Source organism: Halichoeres trimaculatus, unplaced genomic scaffold, assembly GCF_033239565.1.
Source record: "Halichoeres trimaculatus isolate MK-OKI-2021-1 unplaced genomic scaffold, fHalTri1.1 fHalTri1_scaffold_12, whole genome shotgun sequence".
NCBI lineage: Eukaryota > Metazoa > Chordata > Actinopteri > Labriformes > Labridae > Halichoeres > Halichoeres trimaculatus.
In genome coordinates this window covers 30,589,326-30,610,124 of record NW_027437190.1, presented here as the reverse complement: position 1 = coordinate 30,610,124, position 20,799 = coordinate 30,589,326, and the positions used below count along the sequence as shown (strand labels likewise).

At 41.0% G+C, this 20,799-nt stretch overlaps 1 protein-coding gene across 1 annotated transcript in view; it reads right to left on the bottom strand.

Moving 5' to 3' along the window:
• Positions 1-20,799, bottom strand: part of rftn1b (raftlin, lipid raft linker 1b) — a 204,086-nt gene that overhangs the window by 61,806 nt on the left and 121,481 nt on the right. The window contains exons 5-6 of the mRNA XM_074683789.1: positions 20,369-20,792; positions 3,306-3,509 (exon numbers count right to left, since the gene is read on the bottom strand). Coding sequence (XP_074539890.1) covers positions 3,306-3,509; positions 20,369-20,792 — 628 coding nt within the window. The remainder of the gene's footprint in view (positions 1-3,305; positions 3,510-20,368; positions 20,793-20,799) is intronic.

Below are 20,799 nucleotides of genomic sequence, written 5' to 3'. Positions count from 1 at the left end.
AAGACCCGTATCTCAGCAGAGCATAAAAAATGCAAAATACATTCGAGGACTCTTAATATGCAGAAAAAACGGAATCATAATAATACACTTCATTACTCCATTCTCAGGACATAAAATATGCAAGGAGGCTCTAATTTGTTATCAGGTTAATTATCTGTGTTTCAGAGTTGCTGAGGCGTTCACTTTCCACGATTAATGAATTATGACTCCTATTTACTTTGGCTGGCTTATTTCTCCAGCGTCAGAGTGACTCGAGGAGCCGCCGGGGTCTGGTGGAGGAAGAGGAAAACCCAAACAGGAAAGAGTTTAAAAGAGGATACTGAAAAGCTCCATGAATGTCAGAAATCCTCAATGTAGGGAGAGTCATAATGTGAGGCTGGTAAAAACCTGAAGTGTTGAGAGAAGATTGTGACAAATCTGAGGGCCCATGACTATCATGTAGGGATGCACCCATACCGATGATAGTATCAGGTGTCGGTGCCCAAAAGCCGGATCAGTATTGGTGGGAAGGGGATGATTCATGGTGCCAATCCAGGCAACCAGCTCTTTGCCTGTTTTACTGGCACTCTCCGTGACATAAGCAGTCTTTTCCCACTGTAGGGCATGCAGGTTATTATTCAACACAATTATCAGATTGGTATCGGTGGATACTCAAAGCCCAGGTATCGGGCTGTTATCAGAATAATAAAAGCTGGATCCATGCATCCCGACAAGCATGGTCCCAATATTTCATTAAAATATTTGCCATGGAGAAGTCATGGGATGTTTTTTCATGAGGACCAAAAACCTGCAGCATACCTTGACTTTGGTGCGTGAATTCATTCATTCATTCATTTTCTTAACCCCTTATCCTGGGTGGAGCCCATCCCAACTGTTATTGGGCGAGAGGCAGGGTACACCCTAGACTGGTCACAGGGCTGACACAGACAGACAACCCACACATGCACAGGGAGAACATGCAGACTCCACTCTGAAAGGCCCATCGGCGAAGCTGGGTATTGAACTGGTGACCTTGTTGCTGCGAGGCTGCAGCGCTAACCGTTGCGTCACCGTGCAGCCCTGGTGCGTGAATATTTCATGAATTGTTGGTGCAGACAGTTAGCGTGACTAGGTAGCACCAAGGAAACACTTCAATTTCTCAAACTGACCAAACTGACCTTATGCTGGTTTCTAAGTATGGCGTAGTTCACTGCGTGGTGCAGCGCTCACGCTGTATCTCTCTCAACTACTGCAGACAGAAAGATTCAGCTCTGTATGGCATTTTGCTTTTGTATACCCTTGAACTGATTACTAGAGGTCGACCGATATGGGTTTTTTGGGGGCCGATGCCGATGCTTTCCAAATTTGGCCAGCCGATGCCGATATGCATAGCCGATTTTTCCAATTTGATATTCAGGCCGATTGTTAAATAAATATATATTTATCACATTTTTGTGAAACGCAGCAATTTCTGAGCAACTAAAAGAAATCTATTACAACAAGTCGTGTCCAGTCCTCTGAACATTTATTCAGCTTTCAAAACAATGAAATATTTTGTCTGAGTAAACACACAATGTAACAAGCAGTAGTAAACATTCACACTCTTCTTAAAATGTCAAAAAAAAAAAATTAAACTTATTAATATAATTTGAACAAAAGTATGTAATGTATCCAAGTGGTTCCACAAGTTTGAGGTGCTCATCTTTTTTGTGCCTGATCAAAAATTGCATCATTTTATACAACGGATCAAAAATCGGCTTTTTAAAAGAAAATACGGCCGATGGCCGATAGAGACAAATGTCCAAATATCGGCCCGATATATCGGCCGGCCGATATATCGGTCTACCTCTACTGATTACCCCCACCAAGGAGGTTATGATTTTGGGAGAATTTCCCCGTCCGTCCGTCTGTCTGTCTGTCTGTGAACAACATAACTCAAAAACTAAACAGATCTTGATGAATTTTTCAGGAAATGTTCAAAATAGGATAAGATAGAAGTGATTAAATTTTGGAGGTGATCTGGGTCACTGTCTGGATCCAGGGCTTTTCTAAAGGATTCCTTATCATTGTGAGATAGGGCCGTTTTCACCATATGTGTATATAACTCCACCATAAATGGTTGGATTGCTTTGCAAAACAATACAAGACAAGGTCACCATAATTTCTGACAGATGTAAACGTAAGATCCAGACCCTGGAAATATTCTGGATACTTAGATCTGGAATATTTAGTATGTACTGGGTCATCATCATTTTCAACACTGTCAGGAAACAAATTATCGTACAAACCTGCAACTAACACCAAATTGTAGCAGACAGTCTGCTGAAAGGGAGTATAACATTAAAGTCGGACTTAAGTGTTGGTGGCAATCACAATATGCTTGGCGGAGGTCTGTGCTCTTTAAGTGCTTTTCTAGTTTATTTTTGTGGACTGGAGATCTGGAGAGATCCCATGTCAACCAAACTCCAAGGCAGAAAACCAACAAATGGGACTTAATGACAACAACTTCAGCTTCCTACCCCCTTACGAATGCACATACTGACTGAAAAGTAAAGCAATAAATATGTTTTGATCCAAAAGACAAAATGAGCATTTCCCCCTCTAAATATTTAAACTTTCATATAATGCATAGTATAAATTTTACATGCTGAAGTTAAGGACACTAAGCCTGTTTGAGCTTCTGTCTAGTAAAAGATTCACATGAACAGTTGTGGAAATGATTAAAACAATGAGATGAAATGTAAAAGTTTCTGTTCAGCAGAAAGTTTCCCAGCTGTGTGTTGATTCTCGCTTGAGTTGGCAGCCTAAGCACAAAACTTTGAGCAACTTCCTAATGTCTTTTAATGGAGCTTGAAACTTCTGCAGCCATTAAGAGAAAGTCGGTGGTATATAATCTTGCAGGATTGCATTCGCTGATGGTTCTCGGAGTCATGTACAGGAGTTATTAAAATATGTTCTGATGGTTCTCCGGAGGAAAATGAATGCTGGCTAATGCATTATTAATGGCAGAAAGGTCAAGGAACATCATTACCTGCCCAGGCTTTTTATTTTACAGAGGCAGGCTTGAATTTAGCATCTCCTTAATGTTGACAGATTAAGTTGGAGGAGAGATTTTGCAGCCTTTTTGGGATTTAATAACTGTAATTGCACAAGGTCTGAAGAAATGAAGACTAAAGGTGGAGGCTGTTTCTGTCTTGTTAAAGCATTAAACATTTTTTGGGTTGTGTTCTCAATCCAAAAATGTAACCTTGGATTTTTTTTAATGTGTTCATCTTTGATGAAATACTTTCTGCTACTTTTACCTGGAAGAACTCAAATCTGCTCACCGTTAATGTTGCCGAGGTGGAAGTATCCATCAACCAACGAGGCTCCGTTGTTGAAGTGCTGGGTCATGTGGTCTAGCCAGTTTGCCTCCACTCCTTTGACCCCCTCGTCGCAGTTCTGAACCCGCAGCGGCACCTTGACGGTGTAATACTTCACCTGGCACTCTCGCACTGGAGGGTGGTTGTACAAGGCGAGCAGCTCCACCCCTACAGACACGACAGAAAACCAAAAAACAAGCCATTGATTTCTCAGAGTGAGGGTTGTGACAATACAGATGTAGCCTCTGTGAAAGTCCAACGTTTTACTGCATGATTATTGAACTACTGCTGTACGCTGGCCACCATCCAAAGTGTAATTTGGCTCCGTCTGTAGGAGCACTTTCCCCTTCTCCAGCTGCCAGAAGTCATTAGAAACAGCTCAGTAAACAGTTGGCTGAAAGGTGTCAAAGTTTAAGAAGTTTCCTGAGACGTAAACAGCTTTCTGCAGAACAAAGTTCTGACAGGATGTACTGCTGAAAAACATTTCATGGCTTAATATTTGGGAGAGCTTATTTTTCCTTAACTTTTTAACACACACACACACACACACACACAAACACTGAGCAAGTCATTAGAATCACTTGGAAATACAATCATTTCCTCTGAGATAAGAAAACATGCCAATGTGTGGAAAGTCAGAACACTTCTTGGCTGAGACGAGTTGGCCAAAATCTTCTCTTCAGCAGCAATTTCTTGCTTTCCAACTAGTTTGATTTTCCAGTCTTGGATTGATGGATGATGCTAAAAAACAGCTCATAATTTTGGCCAGCATGGACACACTCATTAGTAAATAAAAATCCACACTTAGTTATTTCAGTGTCTTATTTTAATGTGGCAAACTTTTTCCTTAAAAGTCAGAATATCTGATTTTTCTTGAATTTTGAACAAGTAAACAATGAGTTTGGCAGGAAGTAATGTTTTTCTGATATGTTTCTTGAAGAGATGTAAGACTTATCCAAGAAATGTATGGAGAACATTTTGTTTGCAGCATTGGCAGATATATCTTCTTCATTACAAGCAATCCAGGCATTTTTTGAAGGCTTCAACCCATTCGAATAAGATCATTAACTGGACGGGACTTATATTAAGAGTGAGTTGTGAAGAAATATTCAAAACCATACGATACTCTTGCTATATTTGCAGATTTAGCAGTGTGCGTCATTTACACACTGCAAAAAACTGAAATCTTATCAAATGTTTTTGTCTTATTTTGTGTAGAAATTGCCTTATTATACTCAACATGAGCCATATCCATCTGATTAGTCTAGAAAAATGTCTTGTTTCAAGTTGTTTAAAGAGGAAAAATTGGATCTGAATTGTTTGTAACAAGTAAAAAAAATCTGCCAATGGAACAAGAAAATTGTGCTTTTCAAGTTTCTTTAAACTATAATTAGACATTTTTCTGCACTGATCAGGTGAATGTGGCTCATATTAAGTCATTTTCTACTCAAAATAAGACAAAAACACTAGATAAGATTTCATTTTTTGCAGTGCATAGCTGTGTTGCAGCTACAATGTCTTGCTTTTGAGGTGAAAAAGTAAAAAAAAGAAAAAAAGTATTACACTCCAACAGATATACTTCCAAAGATAGATGGTTAAACAAAGATGACAGAAAATAGGCAGAAAAGTTAGCACACTGAGTCTCCTTTAAAATCTAAAAAAAGAAGTGCTGAAAGCTGCAGTTCCTGAAGTGTCCACTGGAGGCTGGCTCTGGAGGTACCAGAAACGACACACACACCTATTACAAAGAGCTGAATTACACAGCAAACATAAACCTGTTCAAAACTTGGTACAAAAAGTAATTTCAGTCGTACTAGCTGGTTTCTCTGTTTGCACACACTACACTGGGGTGAATTTCGTCTTATAACTCAGTAATTTAGAATCTATGAATATCACAATGTAAAGTAGTTGGTGGAGGTGTGTGGTGCTAAAGGCTAATCCCAGGATAGCAGCTCAGCATAAAACAGAAAACGGACCATGAGGGACTTTCCACACGACAGTTTTATAACAAAAACTAAACTTGAACCATGTAGCCAGGTCTCCACAGCGTTAAGTTTGCTCTTCATATATGAAAAGTTGAACTAGATGTCAAAATCTCCACCAATATGTCACTACTGAAAGTTTGGTCAGTCAGGAACCCTGTTTCTGAACATATATGTAAACACAGCCAAAAAAGAGAGGGGGCACCTCCTAGCGGAAGCGCTTGGCGCTGCTGCAGTACACTCATAATGATACAATAGGACTGTTACAAGTTTGTCCAATCAGAGGCTCACAATGAACTGACAGGTGGGCACCCTGTAGCTGTGTGGCGAAGATGCTAAAAGCCCGTGAAAGGCTTCACATGTATTATACAGTCTATGCTTTGCCCATATTAACAGTCATTTAAGGACATTTAGTGAGCCGATTTCTCTACAACATGTTTCAGGTAATTTGAGGTGGACATAAAGGTCGTGTTTCCAATCAATGGTCTGCAGTGTTGTAGCCCCACCTTCTGGGATCTGATTGGTTTAACCTGGCACCCCAATGGACAGGTCCCAAAAAGTGGGACGGCTAATCTTGGTTATTTGGGGATCTGTCCCAGGATTAGTCAATGGAAACGCCATAAAATGAGTGCTGTACTGAGATGAACCAAACTGGACCACTTGGTGGAAATGCAGCTAAAGTCTCTGAGCATCTCATGGTGTAACTTATCCGAAGCTGGTGTTCCTCGTTTGTAGGATTTTTGGTATCATTCTTCATTCTACATCAACACTGGTAGATGGATGATAGCTCCATTTGTCACATTTGAACAGTAGAAACAGAATTATTACTGTGATAACAGTCACTCTAATGTCTGTTATCTTTCTTGTCACTGTCAGCGTCATTGTTGCTCTAAAGTTTACGTCATTCCTTTTCAGCACTCTGTTTTTTCTTCCTCTCTTTGTGTTTGCTTTCTGTTTTCCTCTCTGCGTGTTTGCTGTAAAGCTCTTTGGATCCACTGCGTTGTGTATAAAGTGCAATACAAATAAAGTTGATTTGATTTGATTTGATCTGGCAAGCTGATGCTAGTCAGACGTATTTGTCTGTGGGAGCTCAGCTGCCATAAGGAGGAGGTTGATATTCTATTAGGTTGTGCAAAAACACAACAATGCGGATGTGATTTGACTCTGTTCTGTCTGTTTAATCCTGGATAAAGAAAAAGGAAACAGACTTCAGACTCACAGGTCCGGAGCCTGAGACCTCAGGCTTCTGAAAGCTTTGATCAATTTGATCTCTGATGGAAAACAGGGACTGTCCGCGACAATGTGGTGTTAGTTGCAGGTTTGGTAATTTGTTTCCTGACAGTGTTGAAAATTATGATGACCCAGCACATATTTCATATTCTGGATCTTAGTATGCAGAATATTTCCAGGACATTTCATGAAGATTTATTCGTAACTTTTTGAGTAATGTCGTTCACAGACAGTCAAACTCTCCCAAAAACATAACCTCCTTGATGGAGGTATTAAGCAAAAAGATCCAGGCCAAAGGTTAAGGGACCCACATAAAACATTTTCCGTTGCTAGGCGCTGCCCAAGTAGCTGCCTGTTGCAGCATCTCTCTTGTCTTTGTCCGTTTCTTGTAATTTTTTTCGTCTCTTTTTCGTAATCTTTGTATTTGGAGTGGATCATCACTTTGTATGGTTCATTGTTAGTCACGGACACCAAACTTTTTGTGGCTTCGGCGGTATTTTTTTTACTACTTTTCTCCTGTGTTTGTCTGGAGATCCTACATGTAACCATGGCTGCATTGTTTACATGCGAAATTAGCTGTTAGCAGCCTGTAGCATGTCAATGCTAACTAGTGTAGGGCTTGATGATTTCCCTTGAGCTGAGGATGAGGAGGTGAGGACGACATGCTGGTTCTCGGATGTGAGCTGGGAGGTGATGACGTGGACCTGTCCTTCCATCCATCGTTGTTGGGAACGTGGGATCTAGCCCCGGGGGATGGACGAGCTAGCCGTGCTAACCCAGCTGGCATCGTGCTGTTCACGGACATGGCTGACGGAGCTGACATTGGACACCAGCCCCACATTGGAGGAGCTTCGCCTGCTGTGAGCAGACAGGATCCAGGAGACAGAGACTGAACAGACTGCTGGAGAGGCTCAGTCCTGGACCCTGTGGAGGTGGAGACTGGCTGGGCTGGAGAGTGGTGGACGAGTGGTGGACGGGATGTCGTCATCTAATTTCTTATGGACATTTTTGCACTTTTCTATTCTATTCTCTTCTATTCTATTCTATTCTATTCTATTCTATTCTATTCTAAAAGTAAGATTATAACTCCAACCAATGGATGGAGCAGGCTTAAATACAGCCTTCCTCCTCCTCCTCCTCATCGCTGTCTTCGCATCACGAATAAAAGCCTCACCTCTGATTTTCAAAACAGACGAGAAATTAAGAAAAAACAAGATGATCTTTTCTCTGCCTCAAGCTGGACCTGTTATCGCTGAAAATCTTTCCAAGGATGCTCAAGCTTTTTTTTTCAGTTTGCTTTTTTTTCCGCACAACAAACGTGAAGTGAATCAGAAGCAATCTGATTATTTTCATGCTACCCCTCATCCTTGCATTCCTTTTAATGTTCTCCAGAAGTGATGCTACTCATCTGCAGCAGAACTTAAAAGGGACCGTTTCATTGTAACTGAGTTAATTCGTAGTACAACCTTGAATAATGCATTAAAAGCTCTCCTGCTGGCTGTTGTTTACATCAGGCAGGAATATACATAATGCAGCGGGCCTCGGAGGGGAGAAACACGCTTGGAAATTTGCCCACAGTATGCATGTCGCCGCTCTTTGCTCATATCGCGCTGAATCAAAGTGGAAGGAGTTTTATTTGTTGTGATGTGACTGAGTGAAATATTTGCTCTGCGAGATGTGAGCGGGGTTTTGAATCAAGCGGAGAGCAATTCAAATCCAGTCTGCTAACATTTTCCCCCTCTTCTTTCCAATGCAAATGTCGGCCTGTCATTCCCCAAGTGAACCAGATGGATGAGCAGAATGTGCGGCGCTGCCACCCACCCACCCGTCCTCCCACACAGACGCACACTTTGACGTGGTGGCGGCGGTGTTCAGGGGGGAGTCACGGCTCAGTCGCTGTGGTTACTCTGTCCGTCCATCCGTCCGGCAGACACCCAAGGAGAATGAATCATTTATGACCATTTCTCGTCTGGCTCGTCTGACCGATGTGACAGCTGGGCACCAAATTTCCTAAATCTTGTCATTTGTCACTCTGGAGGAAAGTTGAATCGTGGCAGAGAATTCAAACACTTCTCTCTTGTCCTCCCTGTGTTACAACAAGGACAATATGGCATCAAATCTTGGACAGCACGCAGCAACAAAATGACGCCGCATTTAACGTGCTAACATACATGTTTCTTTGTGGATGGTCTTGCGATCTAAAACTGCTTTACACAGAGTCCAGGTTGATGCATCACAGTTTTCGTCCCATGAATCCTTTGTGTGTGACAGTGAGCTTCAGGCAGGTCATAAAAAACCTGGCCCGGGCCAACAATAACGCTCCTATTTCCTGTAATCACACAACAACAACAACATCAAACCACATTCAGCACAGACCATCGCGGTGCTTCTGATGGGACTGTTAGGGACAGTGGTCAGATTTGTCTCGTTTGTAGGAGCCATTAGGGAGAAAACACACTGCCTAGCCTTCGTCTGTGTCACAATACAACATGCTTCCTGTATAATAATTGAGTTTTTCATGCTTCATATCTAATTACAGTCTAATTACGCTCTGATTACAGCACCAAGGCCACTGTAATTAAAGTGGTGGGGGTTAGAGGCACATGTTTTTTGCTACGTGTGCTCCACTTTCAGGAGTAACACCAGATTTAGCAATGTGTCATGTTTTGGTTTCACCACTCCACTGAACGTGTATCCCCCTCATGTATCGATCACCTTTGATTTTCATCAGTCATATCTCTGGCTTCTCTCTGTGAATTATTATTATTCCGGCTGCAAACTTCTACGCCTGGAATCTCAACAACAAAACTAATTGTGATGCCAAAAGAAAACAGGTTTGGAAAGAGGGGGGATGAATGTAGAGAGCAGTATGAGTCATCACCTCTTTCTCTCTCTCCACCTTGACTTAATGCCTCAGCCTGAAGCGAAGACTCTGATTTGACTCCACAAACCATAATTGGATTGTTGCCTTGGAAATGTGACTGTGCGAGCAGATGTTTGGAAGCTGAAATGCACGGCAAATTGAAGTCAGCACATTGGTATCAATGATTACCACTGCCAATTTAAAAAATAAAAAGGAAGATTTTTTCACATTGGGCTGTGATTGATTGGATGTAACTTTGAGTTTTTATTTTTTAAATTCCCTTTGACTTCTTTTAATTTCGAGGTTTGTGGATTGAGCTTATTAAATGGTTAAACATCATCTTTGTTAGACAGCACCAGATTTACTAGCCTGTTAAGTTACTTATTAAAGAGGACTTTATAACTCACTTTCATATATTTGCCTATTCAAAACAGCAATCCAAAACAAGATTATCTGCTCCAAAGTCTGCGACTTCTACATGCAGTTTCTTAGTATCAGTGATCAGGTTGGATCATTCTAAGAACACACGGCAAAAAAATGAAATTTTATCAAGTGTTTATGTCTTATTTTAAGTAAAAATTTTCTTGTTATACCCAATATGAACCACATTGAAATAAAGCTATGGTCTATGATTTGGAAGCTTGGTAATTATTATTAACACCCTTTATGAGGCCGTTATGGTCCCATGGTCCAATCTACGCAGTATAAAAAGCAGAAAGAATGAAAAAAAAATCAATTCAGTACATCAGCTGCAAAACAGCGTAATAGTTGACCAATTCGAACTGCGGTTCTCCTTATTTTGGGTTTGTGCATGAGTCCATCCAATCCCGTCTCCCCTGCTCTACACCATCCTGCCCATGGTCCCGCCTCGTCCTTCCCCACTACCCCTCTCACGTCAGCTAGCTGCTCAGCTACTGAAGGGTCATGGAGCCGGAGAAGACTGAAACCAGGAAGCTGTTACTGTTACCCTCCACAGTGAAGAGAAGAAAATGAAAAAGTCTGGTTAGTCTGTGCCTACACTGGCTAATGACTGAACGTTACTGTTCAGTCAGTTAAATGTGGCTTGTATTAGGTCTAAACAGACATTTTCTTCTGAAAATAAGACAAAAACACTTGACTAGGCTGTGAAATTCAATGCAGTGCACAACTTGAAGCAAGATCAGACCTTTTTCTTGAAGAAAAAGATTTAATAGATTTATTTTTTAGGAATGGTGGACACTGGAGCTGGACTTCCAAATCAAAAAAGGAGGCCAGAGAAGAAGAAAGCTAAACAGGAGAGTGATAGAACACAAGCTAAAACACGAGCTAAGTTGTTTGTGATAATGTTCATTCCAACCCACAGTCAGCAGTTATTCTGCAGTGGTCTGTTCAAATAAAATCTATCAATAAAATGAAGAGTGAGGTTAGCACTGGTAACACATAACCAGGATTTATTAATGTGACAGGTTTCAGACACGTCTCAGAGCACCAGGCTGTAAGGGACCCTAAACAGATAAACCAAGTTTCCAAAGTTTGATTGTTGTCACCTTTCAAACAGTAGCCCTTTGTAACTACAAATAAAGACATAACCTAGTCACTTTGCACGCTGGGAAAAGTTGTCTTGGGGGGGAAAAAAAGCAGTATTTAAGAGAAGCTTTGCTCTCCAAAACAAATGCATGCTTGGTAAAAGTCACATCTTTACAACAGCGGGAAAACAGAGTCACAATCCCAGTTTACATGTGACATGTGTCACAGTAATCAATGCCAAATGGACTTCTGTTAGTCTGATTGTAAATAAACCCACATTTTAAAACTATCGCTAACATTTTCTTTTTCTTTTTCTTAATTTCTTCTTTTTTTTTCAAAGCAGTTTGACAAGTGACTCTTGTGGTAACATCACACAATCATGATAGTGGAAACAACGAACATTGATGTGGTTTCAGATGGGACTGTATTAACTGTCCCCAACCCTATGTAATTGATGAGGTGATTTTTTTTTCCATTTTTATTTATTGTAAAGTTGCTCTTAAATATAATTTCAAATGGCATTAAAAAGTCTTGAATTTAACTTGTCTTTCGCTGTAAGAACCCCAGAGAGGAAAAACATGACTTTGTCCTATTTTCCTGCTGTGAGTTGGACAGAAATTGCAAAAAGCAAAGCCAGGCTGCATCAGAAACTTTGAGCGTCAGTAGCTGTGGTACGTCTATTTGCAGTTTGTTCTGAGTTCAAAAACAACTAAATATGGTCTGGAGTCCATGAATTCTGCTAAAAACAACATCCTAACAGTGACAGATGATCAACAGATTGCATAACTTTCCCACTGTGAGATTTTACTCAGCAAGAGATACGACCACAGCATCCCATAATTCCCCTGAGAAACCCACAGAAGAGCAGATACTCCATCCTGAGGAGGAACACGAGGTTAAGTGCTCTTTGATCTTTGGGAAACTCCATTACCATAAATCTCACAAACACGCCTCTTGCCAAACTCTCCACTTTCCCTGTCGCCTCGTGCTACAGTGGCCTGTAAAGGACAAATCAAATTTCACTGTGTAAAAGCAGTATTAATGCCACCATTCATTTACTTTTTTTGTTTTTTAACAAGAACACGTTTTGTAAGCCTGGAGGGGACCTGATCGATAACTTTATTAATGTTTCAGAGCATTAGTACAGTCATTTTTATGTTGCAGGGCAGTAAAACCGCACTTAATCCCCCAATAATTTGAATTTTAAAGCTATACTTGTGCATCATCGTGTCAAACATGCACACATATAAAACACATTAATGTTGACGGGATATTGTTATTGCATTAATTCATCACCAAAACAGACAACTTTAAGCCCTTCAGAGCAGAGTCTGCTCAGCTAACCTCAGTTTCTCTCTCCGGAAGTCTCAATAACAAGAAAACGAGTGCATGAGTGTGGTTAGGACATTGAAAGCGTTACTCCTCAAAGGCTTATGTGAAGGCAGTGTGGCTGTCCAAAAAGACGAGGGCGGCTGCGGTAACCCTGCCATGATCTCGGCAGAGAAGCTTTCCAACATGACATGTCATCATTCCAACGTCTGTTTCTCTAATCCAAGGAGCCGGACACTGATCCCATCAGAGCAGAGAGAACACTGATCACAGGGATAAGACCCAGCAACTGAAAAGACTTCCTCTACATGTTGATTAAGATGCTGAAGATTTCTGGATTACACCTCCGAACAGGCCCTTGATTCTATGTTTGTTTGTCGAAAGCTCATTATGAAGTAATATCCTGACAGGAAACAGACACAATCTATTTCAGGATCAGATTAATGGATTCTGGATTTTAAATACTTGTTATTTAAGGCTGACTGCACTCAAATAACCCAACCCCTTTTGTTATGCCACTTCCTGACTATGTCTCTAAGAAAATACATGAACAACACAAAACCTAATTAAAGAGGGGGTATAATGCTTTCCAATAACTTAAACATGGATAATAAGTAACAACGACAGATGTTCAGACAAAACGTGCAGTTTTTCTTATGTTGCAATCAGTGAATCTGTCTAAATTGAACAAAATAGTTTCTTTTGAAAATTTGACAAAATTTTCACGATCTGCTTCCTGGTTTATGACATGTCAGGGGCGAGGCCTCAAACACCAAGGTCTGACCTTAGCTGTGTCCCATTTCAGGGTCTGCAGCCCACGAAGGTTGCAGCCTTTGGATGACCCAGCCTGAAGAGCCTGCGTAGACTGCAAAGGCCAATATGAATTGAGATGGTGTGGTCTACGGAGCACTTCCTGTTTGTCACTCTTGACATCACAAAGCGCCACCTTCACCTGTCAGGCATACATTACTTTTCCAACACATAAATGAAAACCTTACATTTAAAAACATTTTTTTTTGTTTTTTTTTGTTTTTTTTTTAACCGTTATTTCTTTTCTAATATTTTACTTTATTATAGTTTTTTTCTTTATCCCTAGAGTATCAAACCACAATGTACCCGTAAGAGTTAAACAACAATGTGCATTTTCAACATTTTGACAAGCGCTAGGTGGGGTTGCTAGATAAAAGAATAAATAAATAAATAAAACAAAATTAAAATGATTTAAAAAAAAATCAAATGCAAGCTGTTTTAGTTTTAGCTGCTTTTCTAAAGGTACTGAGTTGATTGAATGTATTGTTTGAATCTCCTGTAAATAATAATAATAATAATAATAATAATAATAATAATAATAATAATAATAATAATAATAATAATAATTAATATTATTATAAAAATCAAGTAAGTTTTTTCAGAAAATTTTCATTTAGGAACATAGAGTTTTTCCATAATTAGAAGATTCCAGAAGAGCCCAAACAACACATTTTTACACAGTAAAAAAAAAAAAAATCTTCTTTTTTAGAAAAAAAAAAGGATAGTTTTAGAAATATAATTACATAGTTGTTGCCAGAAGTCCTTCAATACTGGATAAAACTGGACTCCATCTGAAGTTTGGCCGTGTCCATGGCACAGAAAAAAACAGTGAAGCTAAAGATAGTGGTCATCATGCTGGAAATACTGACTCCAGCTAACTACCAGCTTATCTAAAATTCAGCAAAGATGTGAAGATGAGGCTGTCTACAACCCGCAAATTGTCAGTCCACATGACACGACCCTAGTTACACCTTGTTCAAAAAGAAAACTCACTTTAATGCTTTGAACTGTCAACATTGGCTCTGATAGCGTTACCTTGGCTCTTGGAGCGAGTCTCCAAGAGCCAGCTTTTTGTTCTTCTACATTGGCTTCTATAAACAAGTCAACTTTTACCATACATGACAACTTTCCTCTTATCAGAACTGATGACTCTAATATGATTGACCATAAACCATAATGTAACAATCAAGCTGTGGGTGCAGGCGAACACAAAAGTTTTTTTTATCACACAGAATAAAGATTTCTTTGATTTGTAAACAACAATAATCCTGGTGGGAAAACATCTCTGCTCATGTGTATCATGTTTGTCTTCAAATCTTGCCTCAGTACAATTGCACAACAGCGTGCAATCATTGCCTGGACATATTTTCAAAGATAACATTTCTTTTGGGGTTGAATGAACCCCTTTGTGTTCTTCACAGAGGTCACTAGGACGGGTCAGGGTGGAAGGAGGGCAAAGAAAGTGCAGGACAGTCACAGAGTGGAGGGTTTTATTTCACCACTCTGGTCTGTGGTTGGGTTTATGGACTGGGGTCTATTTGGTTCAGGTTATGTGGGCTACACACTACAAGATAATTGAACCAATTTTGGGCCCGATTCCCTCCTTCAGAGAAAAGTAAACAAAGTGAGTTTTTGGGGGTTTTTGCTTTTTCTAAGGATGCCTCAAATCACTGCTGATTTTTTCTTCATGGAACATATTTGTTTGTACCAGTCTTCTTATTGCTGTATTGTTACATTCAACATTCAGATGTATTTTCTTTTAGTAAACTTATTTTTTTCTATTAATTTAAGTGTTTATAATTGCTGTTTTTTATTTCATATGCAACCCAAGGGTAAACTGGAATACAGCCTGGCTGTTAGGGATGGATTGATGGATGGATGGAATGATATCTATCTATCTATCTATCAATCTATCTATCTATCTATCTATCTATCTATCTATCTATCTATCTATCTATCTATCTATCTATCTATCTATCTATCTATCTATCTATCTATGCAGCTAAGCATCCATCTATCATTCCATCCATCCATCCATCCATCTGTCCATCCGTCCATCCATTCATCCATCCATCCATCCATCCATCTGTCCGTCCATTCATCTGTCCATCCATCCATCCATCCATCCATCCATCCATCCATCCATCCATCCATGCTTTCATTTATGAACCTAAAAATCCATCAATTCATCCATTCAATGTATCTATTCATCCATTCATCCTTCCCTACATCCATCTATATTCCATCCATCCATTTATGCAGCTAAGCATCCATCCCTCTGTCCATCTGGCCATCTGTACATCCATCCATTTATGCACCTACTAATTTATCTATTTATATATATATCCTTTTATTCATACACCTTAGAATCTGTTAATATGTCCATACATTAGTCCAGTTATCCATCCGTACATCCATCCATCCATGCATCTTTAACTGTATTCAACATGCTATGATGCTTCTTATTAAAAATGATGGTTCTCAGCCAGATTCTCATTTAGCTGATATCAAAGGAAAATATGTGAATCCCTGTGAACATTTTACTGGAATGTTTCATACCGTTTGTTTTTGTGATCAGCAGGAACATGAATCAAAATAATTTCTGTTTCTATTGATGGAAATGTAATTTGTTCAGCATTAGCTTTCCTGCAGTACATCCTGTATGTGCTGTAGCAAACGAGTGGGAATTGGATGAAATTTCTCTGAGACAAATCTGTGTCTTATCCAGACATTAGTGTACATCTGTCACTTTCATGTTATTCTTTCCATTTTCTGTTCCTCCACAATCCCTTTCTTCAAAACCATCCAAGCATTTAAGTCCTCAAACTTATGGGCTCAGTTTCAATCCAGATCTCCAGTCTCAGCGATGGAGATCCTCTTTTGACCGTAAGCCGCAGACTCTCGCCAGCTCCACTGCCAACACTTGCACGGTGTTCACCTCGAGATCTGAGGATTAGCGCCGACAAGCCACGCAGCAGCCGAGACTCGCGGGCCTCCTCGGCAGACTGGGCATTAGTAGAGAGGGACATGGGAGCTTGGCAGGGTCCCTCACCACCCCGGCTGGCTGCTACACCGGCGCTGCTGGCTCTACCACAGAGAACGGGGGAAGATGAGGCGGGGTGGGAGGCTGAGGGAGTTAGAGGACGAGGCAGTGGGGGATTATCTCACTGCAAAATGCACTGTGGGGAGGCCCAGATGGACCAGTGGGCTGTGGTCTGCTGTGATGCCAAGTGTGTGTTAATACACGCATACAAAGATAAGAACACACGCATAGGAAGTGTGCACACAACAAAGAGTGCATTCATTATGCAACACCTAATATTAGGTGCTTTGAACCTAATCTCTGTGCACACACTGTTCATACAAATACACAGCAGACACACAAATACACACATGGTAACACTCCCACTAGGTCTACTGCTCAGTTTGCACATTTCCCAAATAGGTTTTGTGCGTGGGGACTGCAGGAGAGGGTGATAGCGGTGGGCGTCTCCATCTGCCAATCCCCCAAAAAAGCTGAAATTAAGCCGAAACTATAAATGTCCGCGCTAATTCCAACAAGATTCCCGAAGAATGGAGGGCTCTCATGAATAACTCAAAGGAGATGTAGCTAGTTATGCCACACTTTCTGGGAAGACGAAACTACAGCCGTGAAATTTGCAATTTCGGAATAACTCAACAAAACTGTTGTGTTGGATTTCACAGACTCCCAGCTTCATCGGCTGAGTGTGAATTTGTATGCACCGCAGCTATAAGACGATTCCTCTTTTTTTGTGTGTGTGTGTAACGGGTAGAGAGGATTATATCCCAAGGCGGCACATTGTTGTGTAACATTGAGGCAATAGCAGGAAATGACACCTCTGCAGCAGCCAAATGTTTAAAGAGAGGATCTCTGGCACCATGCTGCTCCTCAGTCAAAGAGCCAAAAGGTATGGCTTCAAATGAAACACCCGTTAGTCAGATATGTAGACGGATACTGGACGCAGATGAAAAGCTGTCAGTTTGAATCAGTGGGATTGCACAAGGCAAGAAGCTACAATTTACAGCTGCTGCTCTTTGGCCAGCAGTTGACTTGAGATTTGTGAAGGAGCCAGCAGGTGTGAGTTTGAGTGTCTCACACCTCCTAATATCCTCAAATTAATGAGCATTTTTATAATATCTGAAAGAAAAAAGCAGAAACCAATTTGAGTCTAATCAACACCGAGCCTGAGCTGCTGCAGGAGTTACAGCCTTTCACAGTTTGCAGTTTTGACATTTAAGTATCTTAATTACCATCCCTCATCAGGGCTTTTTGTGTAATTTATAAGGGGAAGCTGTGCGCCAGGTCCTGTGTCATTTCAGTTTTGAAGTCCTGTAAAGTTTTAACGCTCGGTGCAGTTTGGAGATTGTGACCTTTAGGCTTACAGATCTCATTGGACCAATTAGTTCACAATCCTTTGAGGGGTTCATCCAAATGACAAAATAACATATTCATCTCTTGTCTCCAGTCACATGTAGCCGTGTAACCAATTAGGGTTCTGTCCAGAGATGTCAATTGTTTGTACTTTCTATTTTTGCAATATTACTTTCAGCGCAACATTTCCTTGAAAAAAAGCTGGATTTAAGTTTCTGAAGCAAGAATTTCACCCTTTACTGTAACGTTAGAGAATAGCATGAGGTTTTCCTCCTCTGGTTCCCAAAGTGGGGGTTGTAAAAATGCCCTCCAACATTAGAAACTACATTGCCTGGCCAAAAAAAGTCACCACCTGGATTTAACTAAGCAGATAGGTACAAGCATCCTATTGGATAATTACTGCATGGGTGGTTATCATTAAGCTGGCAACAAGTTGTTTAACCCCAACTGGTGCAATGAGCTGCTTCTCATTTCTTCAATAACCATGTGGAAAGACACATCCCATGGTCGTGGAGTAGATGTTAGTCTATTTGAGAAGGGTCGAATCACTGACATGCATCAAGCAGAGAAAACATCTAAGGAAATTGCAGAAATGACTAAAATTGGGGTAAGAATTGTCCCACGCATTATTAAAAACTGGAAAGACAGTGGGGACCTATCGTCTTTGAGGGAGAAAAGTGGCCTGGTGAAATAAACACAAAGAAAAATAATAGTTGGACCTAGGGCTATGTTTAATAGTGAAAGTAAGGGCGTATTCAGACCTGGACTGCTTGGTCCACTTTAAACGGACCAGGGTTTGTTTCCCACGCTGGTGCGGACTTTCCATGCAGGTGTGAATAGACAAAAACGAACCCTGGTGCAGACCAAACAACCGAGACCCACTTTTTGAGGTGGTCTCGGTCTGCTTCCAAACGAACTCTGGTGCAGTTCGTGGTTCTCCGATGCAGGTCTGAATACAAACCAAGGTCCATCCGAACTAACTATAGGATACATGCGCCTTTTGGGCCTATAAAGCCACCGTAACCTAACCGTCTTTGGTTCATACCTGATCCTCCGTCTTCTGTTTAGCCATGCTGTTGCTAGCATGTTGTGGGTCAGTACACGCAGAGCATAGCGTCTCCTTGCTGCGCGCATTCGTCTTCGCTGTTCCAAAATTTGAAACTGTGTTGTTAAGCCTGCTTTGAAGGAGCTGCTCGTGAAACTGAAAATTATTTAGCAGCTCTAATAAGAGCACAAACACACGTTTACCTCCATTTCCGGGTCTGTATTCTGTGTGCCGCCCTTTGTCAGTGCTGTCCAATGAGAGCACTGATCCTCACACACGTGGATGTGTTTACAGAATATAGTCCACTTGCAAAAAGTACAATCTGAATACGAACCACACCAAACAAAAAAAAAATAAAGTCCGCTTTTGGTCCGGACCAAACAAGTGGACCAAAGGACTTTTCTGGTCTGAATACAGCCTAAGAGTATTTCCACACAGTGGCCCTCATTTTTCAATCATGCGTACGCCCAAAAAATGTGTGTCCGCTCCTTTCCATGCACAGATCGACATTTATCAATCTGAACGTGGGCGTCCGGTATACTTAAATCCCACGTCAGGTCTGAGTTACTGTACGTAAGTTTCATGTCAGTGGGGAGCATGATGCAGCGAGGGAAATCTGTCTGTGGAGGAGAATTATTAGATCATTTGAGTGCAAAACATTTTCAGAAATAAAAACTGATGTTCTTAGATTAATATTTAGATTCTTGAATTAGAAATGACACCAAGAATGTTTCTAACATTTCACTCTTCTTCCGCCAATCTATAAAAAACTTTGCTATGAAAGAGCAGCGCGAGCTGTCAGCTGATTTCTCAGTGCAAAAAAATGTGCTTCCTTAAACGGTTTACTTAAAAAAAAAAAAAAAAAAAAAAAGAGATGGTGTTGACAGGTTTTAATGCACTCCCATGTTCATGATAAAGTCTCCACAGAGAACATTCAGATGACGCTGGATCAAACTTTTGGCCTGGATTTTTTTTAAGGAAGCTCTAATGATTACAAGATTTACTGTGATTATGTTACTCCTCATGATATTATCATTTAAACGTGAACTGTGTGTGAAAAAGTGACTTTTTCACAACAAAAGACGTTCATTTACATGAGATCACAACCTGTGTGCTCGTCTCATGATACAAATAATCTTAAAACTCCGGGCTACCCGTGCATAATTGTGCACAATCGACACACTTCAGCTCCACTCCCTCCTCAGTCTGTGACAGGTTCAGGCTGGAGTCTGCAGCTTCTTTCAGAGCTCAAACACATCTTTAAAAGACAACTTTCCACGTTTCTGGACCTGAACGGAAGCATTTGATAATATCGTAGCTTCTTACAGTCAAACATCACGGTATGGTACCATTAATCAAGGTATACACGAAGGATGCCACAGCGATAGGTGCCACAATCAAAGCTAAAAGTGGTCTAACAAAATATTAAAGTGTGTGACCCTTATTTTTGGTGGCGACTGCTTATTCTGGCCAGGCAGTGTATTTGCAATAAAAATATAAACAAAAATAGATGTTTGATTTGATATACAACCATAAAACCAAAAAAACGTTTGATCTGTTTCCACATTTCTTTGTTGAAGACCCCCCAGGTGACAAAGCCAGTATAATGAGGGTATCAGTGGCAGCAGATTACCTTTGGAAACACAGCAATATTTGCAGAGAAGTAGTAAATGTGCTTTTTTTAGGTTATTTTGTTCATATTTTTCCATTTCTGGATTGGCCCTACAGCTTATTCCCATGGCAAAGGAACCATGGTCTCTGGCCCAGCTATTTGGAGGGTCGTGGGGTGCAAATGAGCTCAACAGTTGTATTTAACACCTTCCAAACACTTATTATCCTCTTAAACAGGCCACCACAGAAAGCACTCACCGTCGCCTCGCTGCCTGCGGTATCTCAGCCTCTCCTTTGTATCCCTGTCTTTGTTGTTATTGTGACACGGTGATCCCTCCTCCGTCAGCTCCTCGCTGTGCTCCAGATCCCCCTCTGATATCGGAGATGCTGCAGACGAGGCTTCATCTTTGCTGCCCTCCAACCCACTCCCTGAATGGTTCCCAGTGTTTTCACTCGATGCTCCTTCCTCGTTCACTGCTTCAGCTGCAGGTTCTGCGTGGTTTGTGGGGCTCGAGGGGTTCGAAGGGGTGCAGGTGCCCAGAGAACCCAGCACAGAGCTGGGGCTGGAGTGCAGGGAAAGGGACGGGGTGTCTGGTTGTCTGATCCGGGTGCATGGAGCCCCGTAGGGTTCTTGGACAAATCCGACGAACATAATACCCTGGTCTGCAGCATCCTGGATCTGCTGTGGG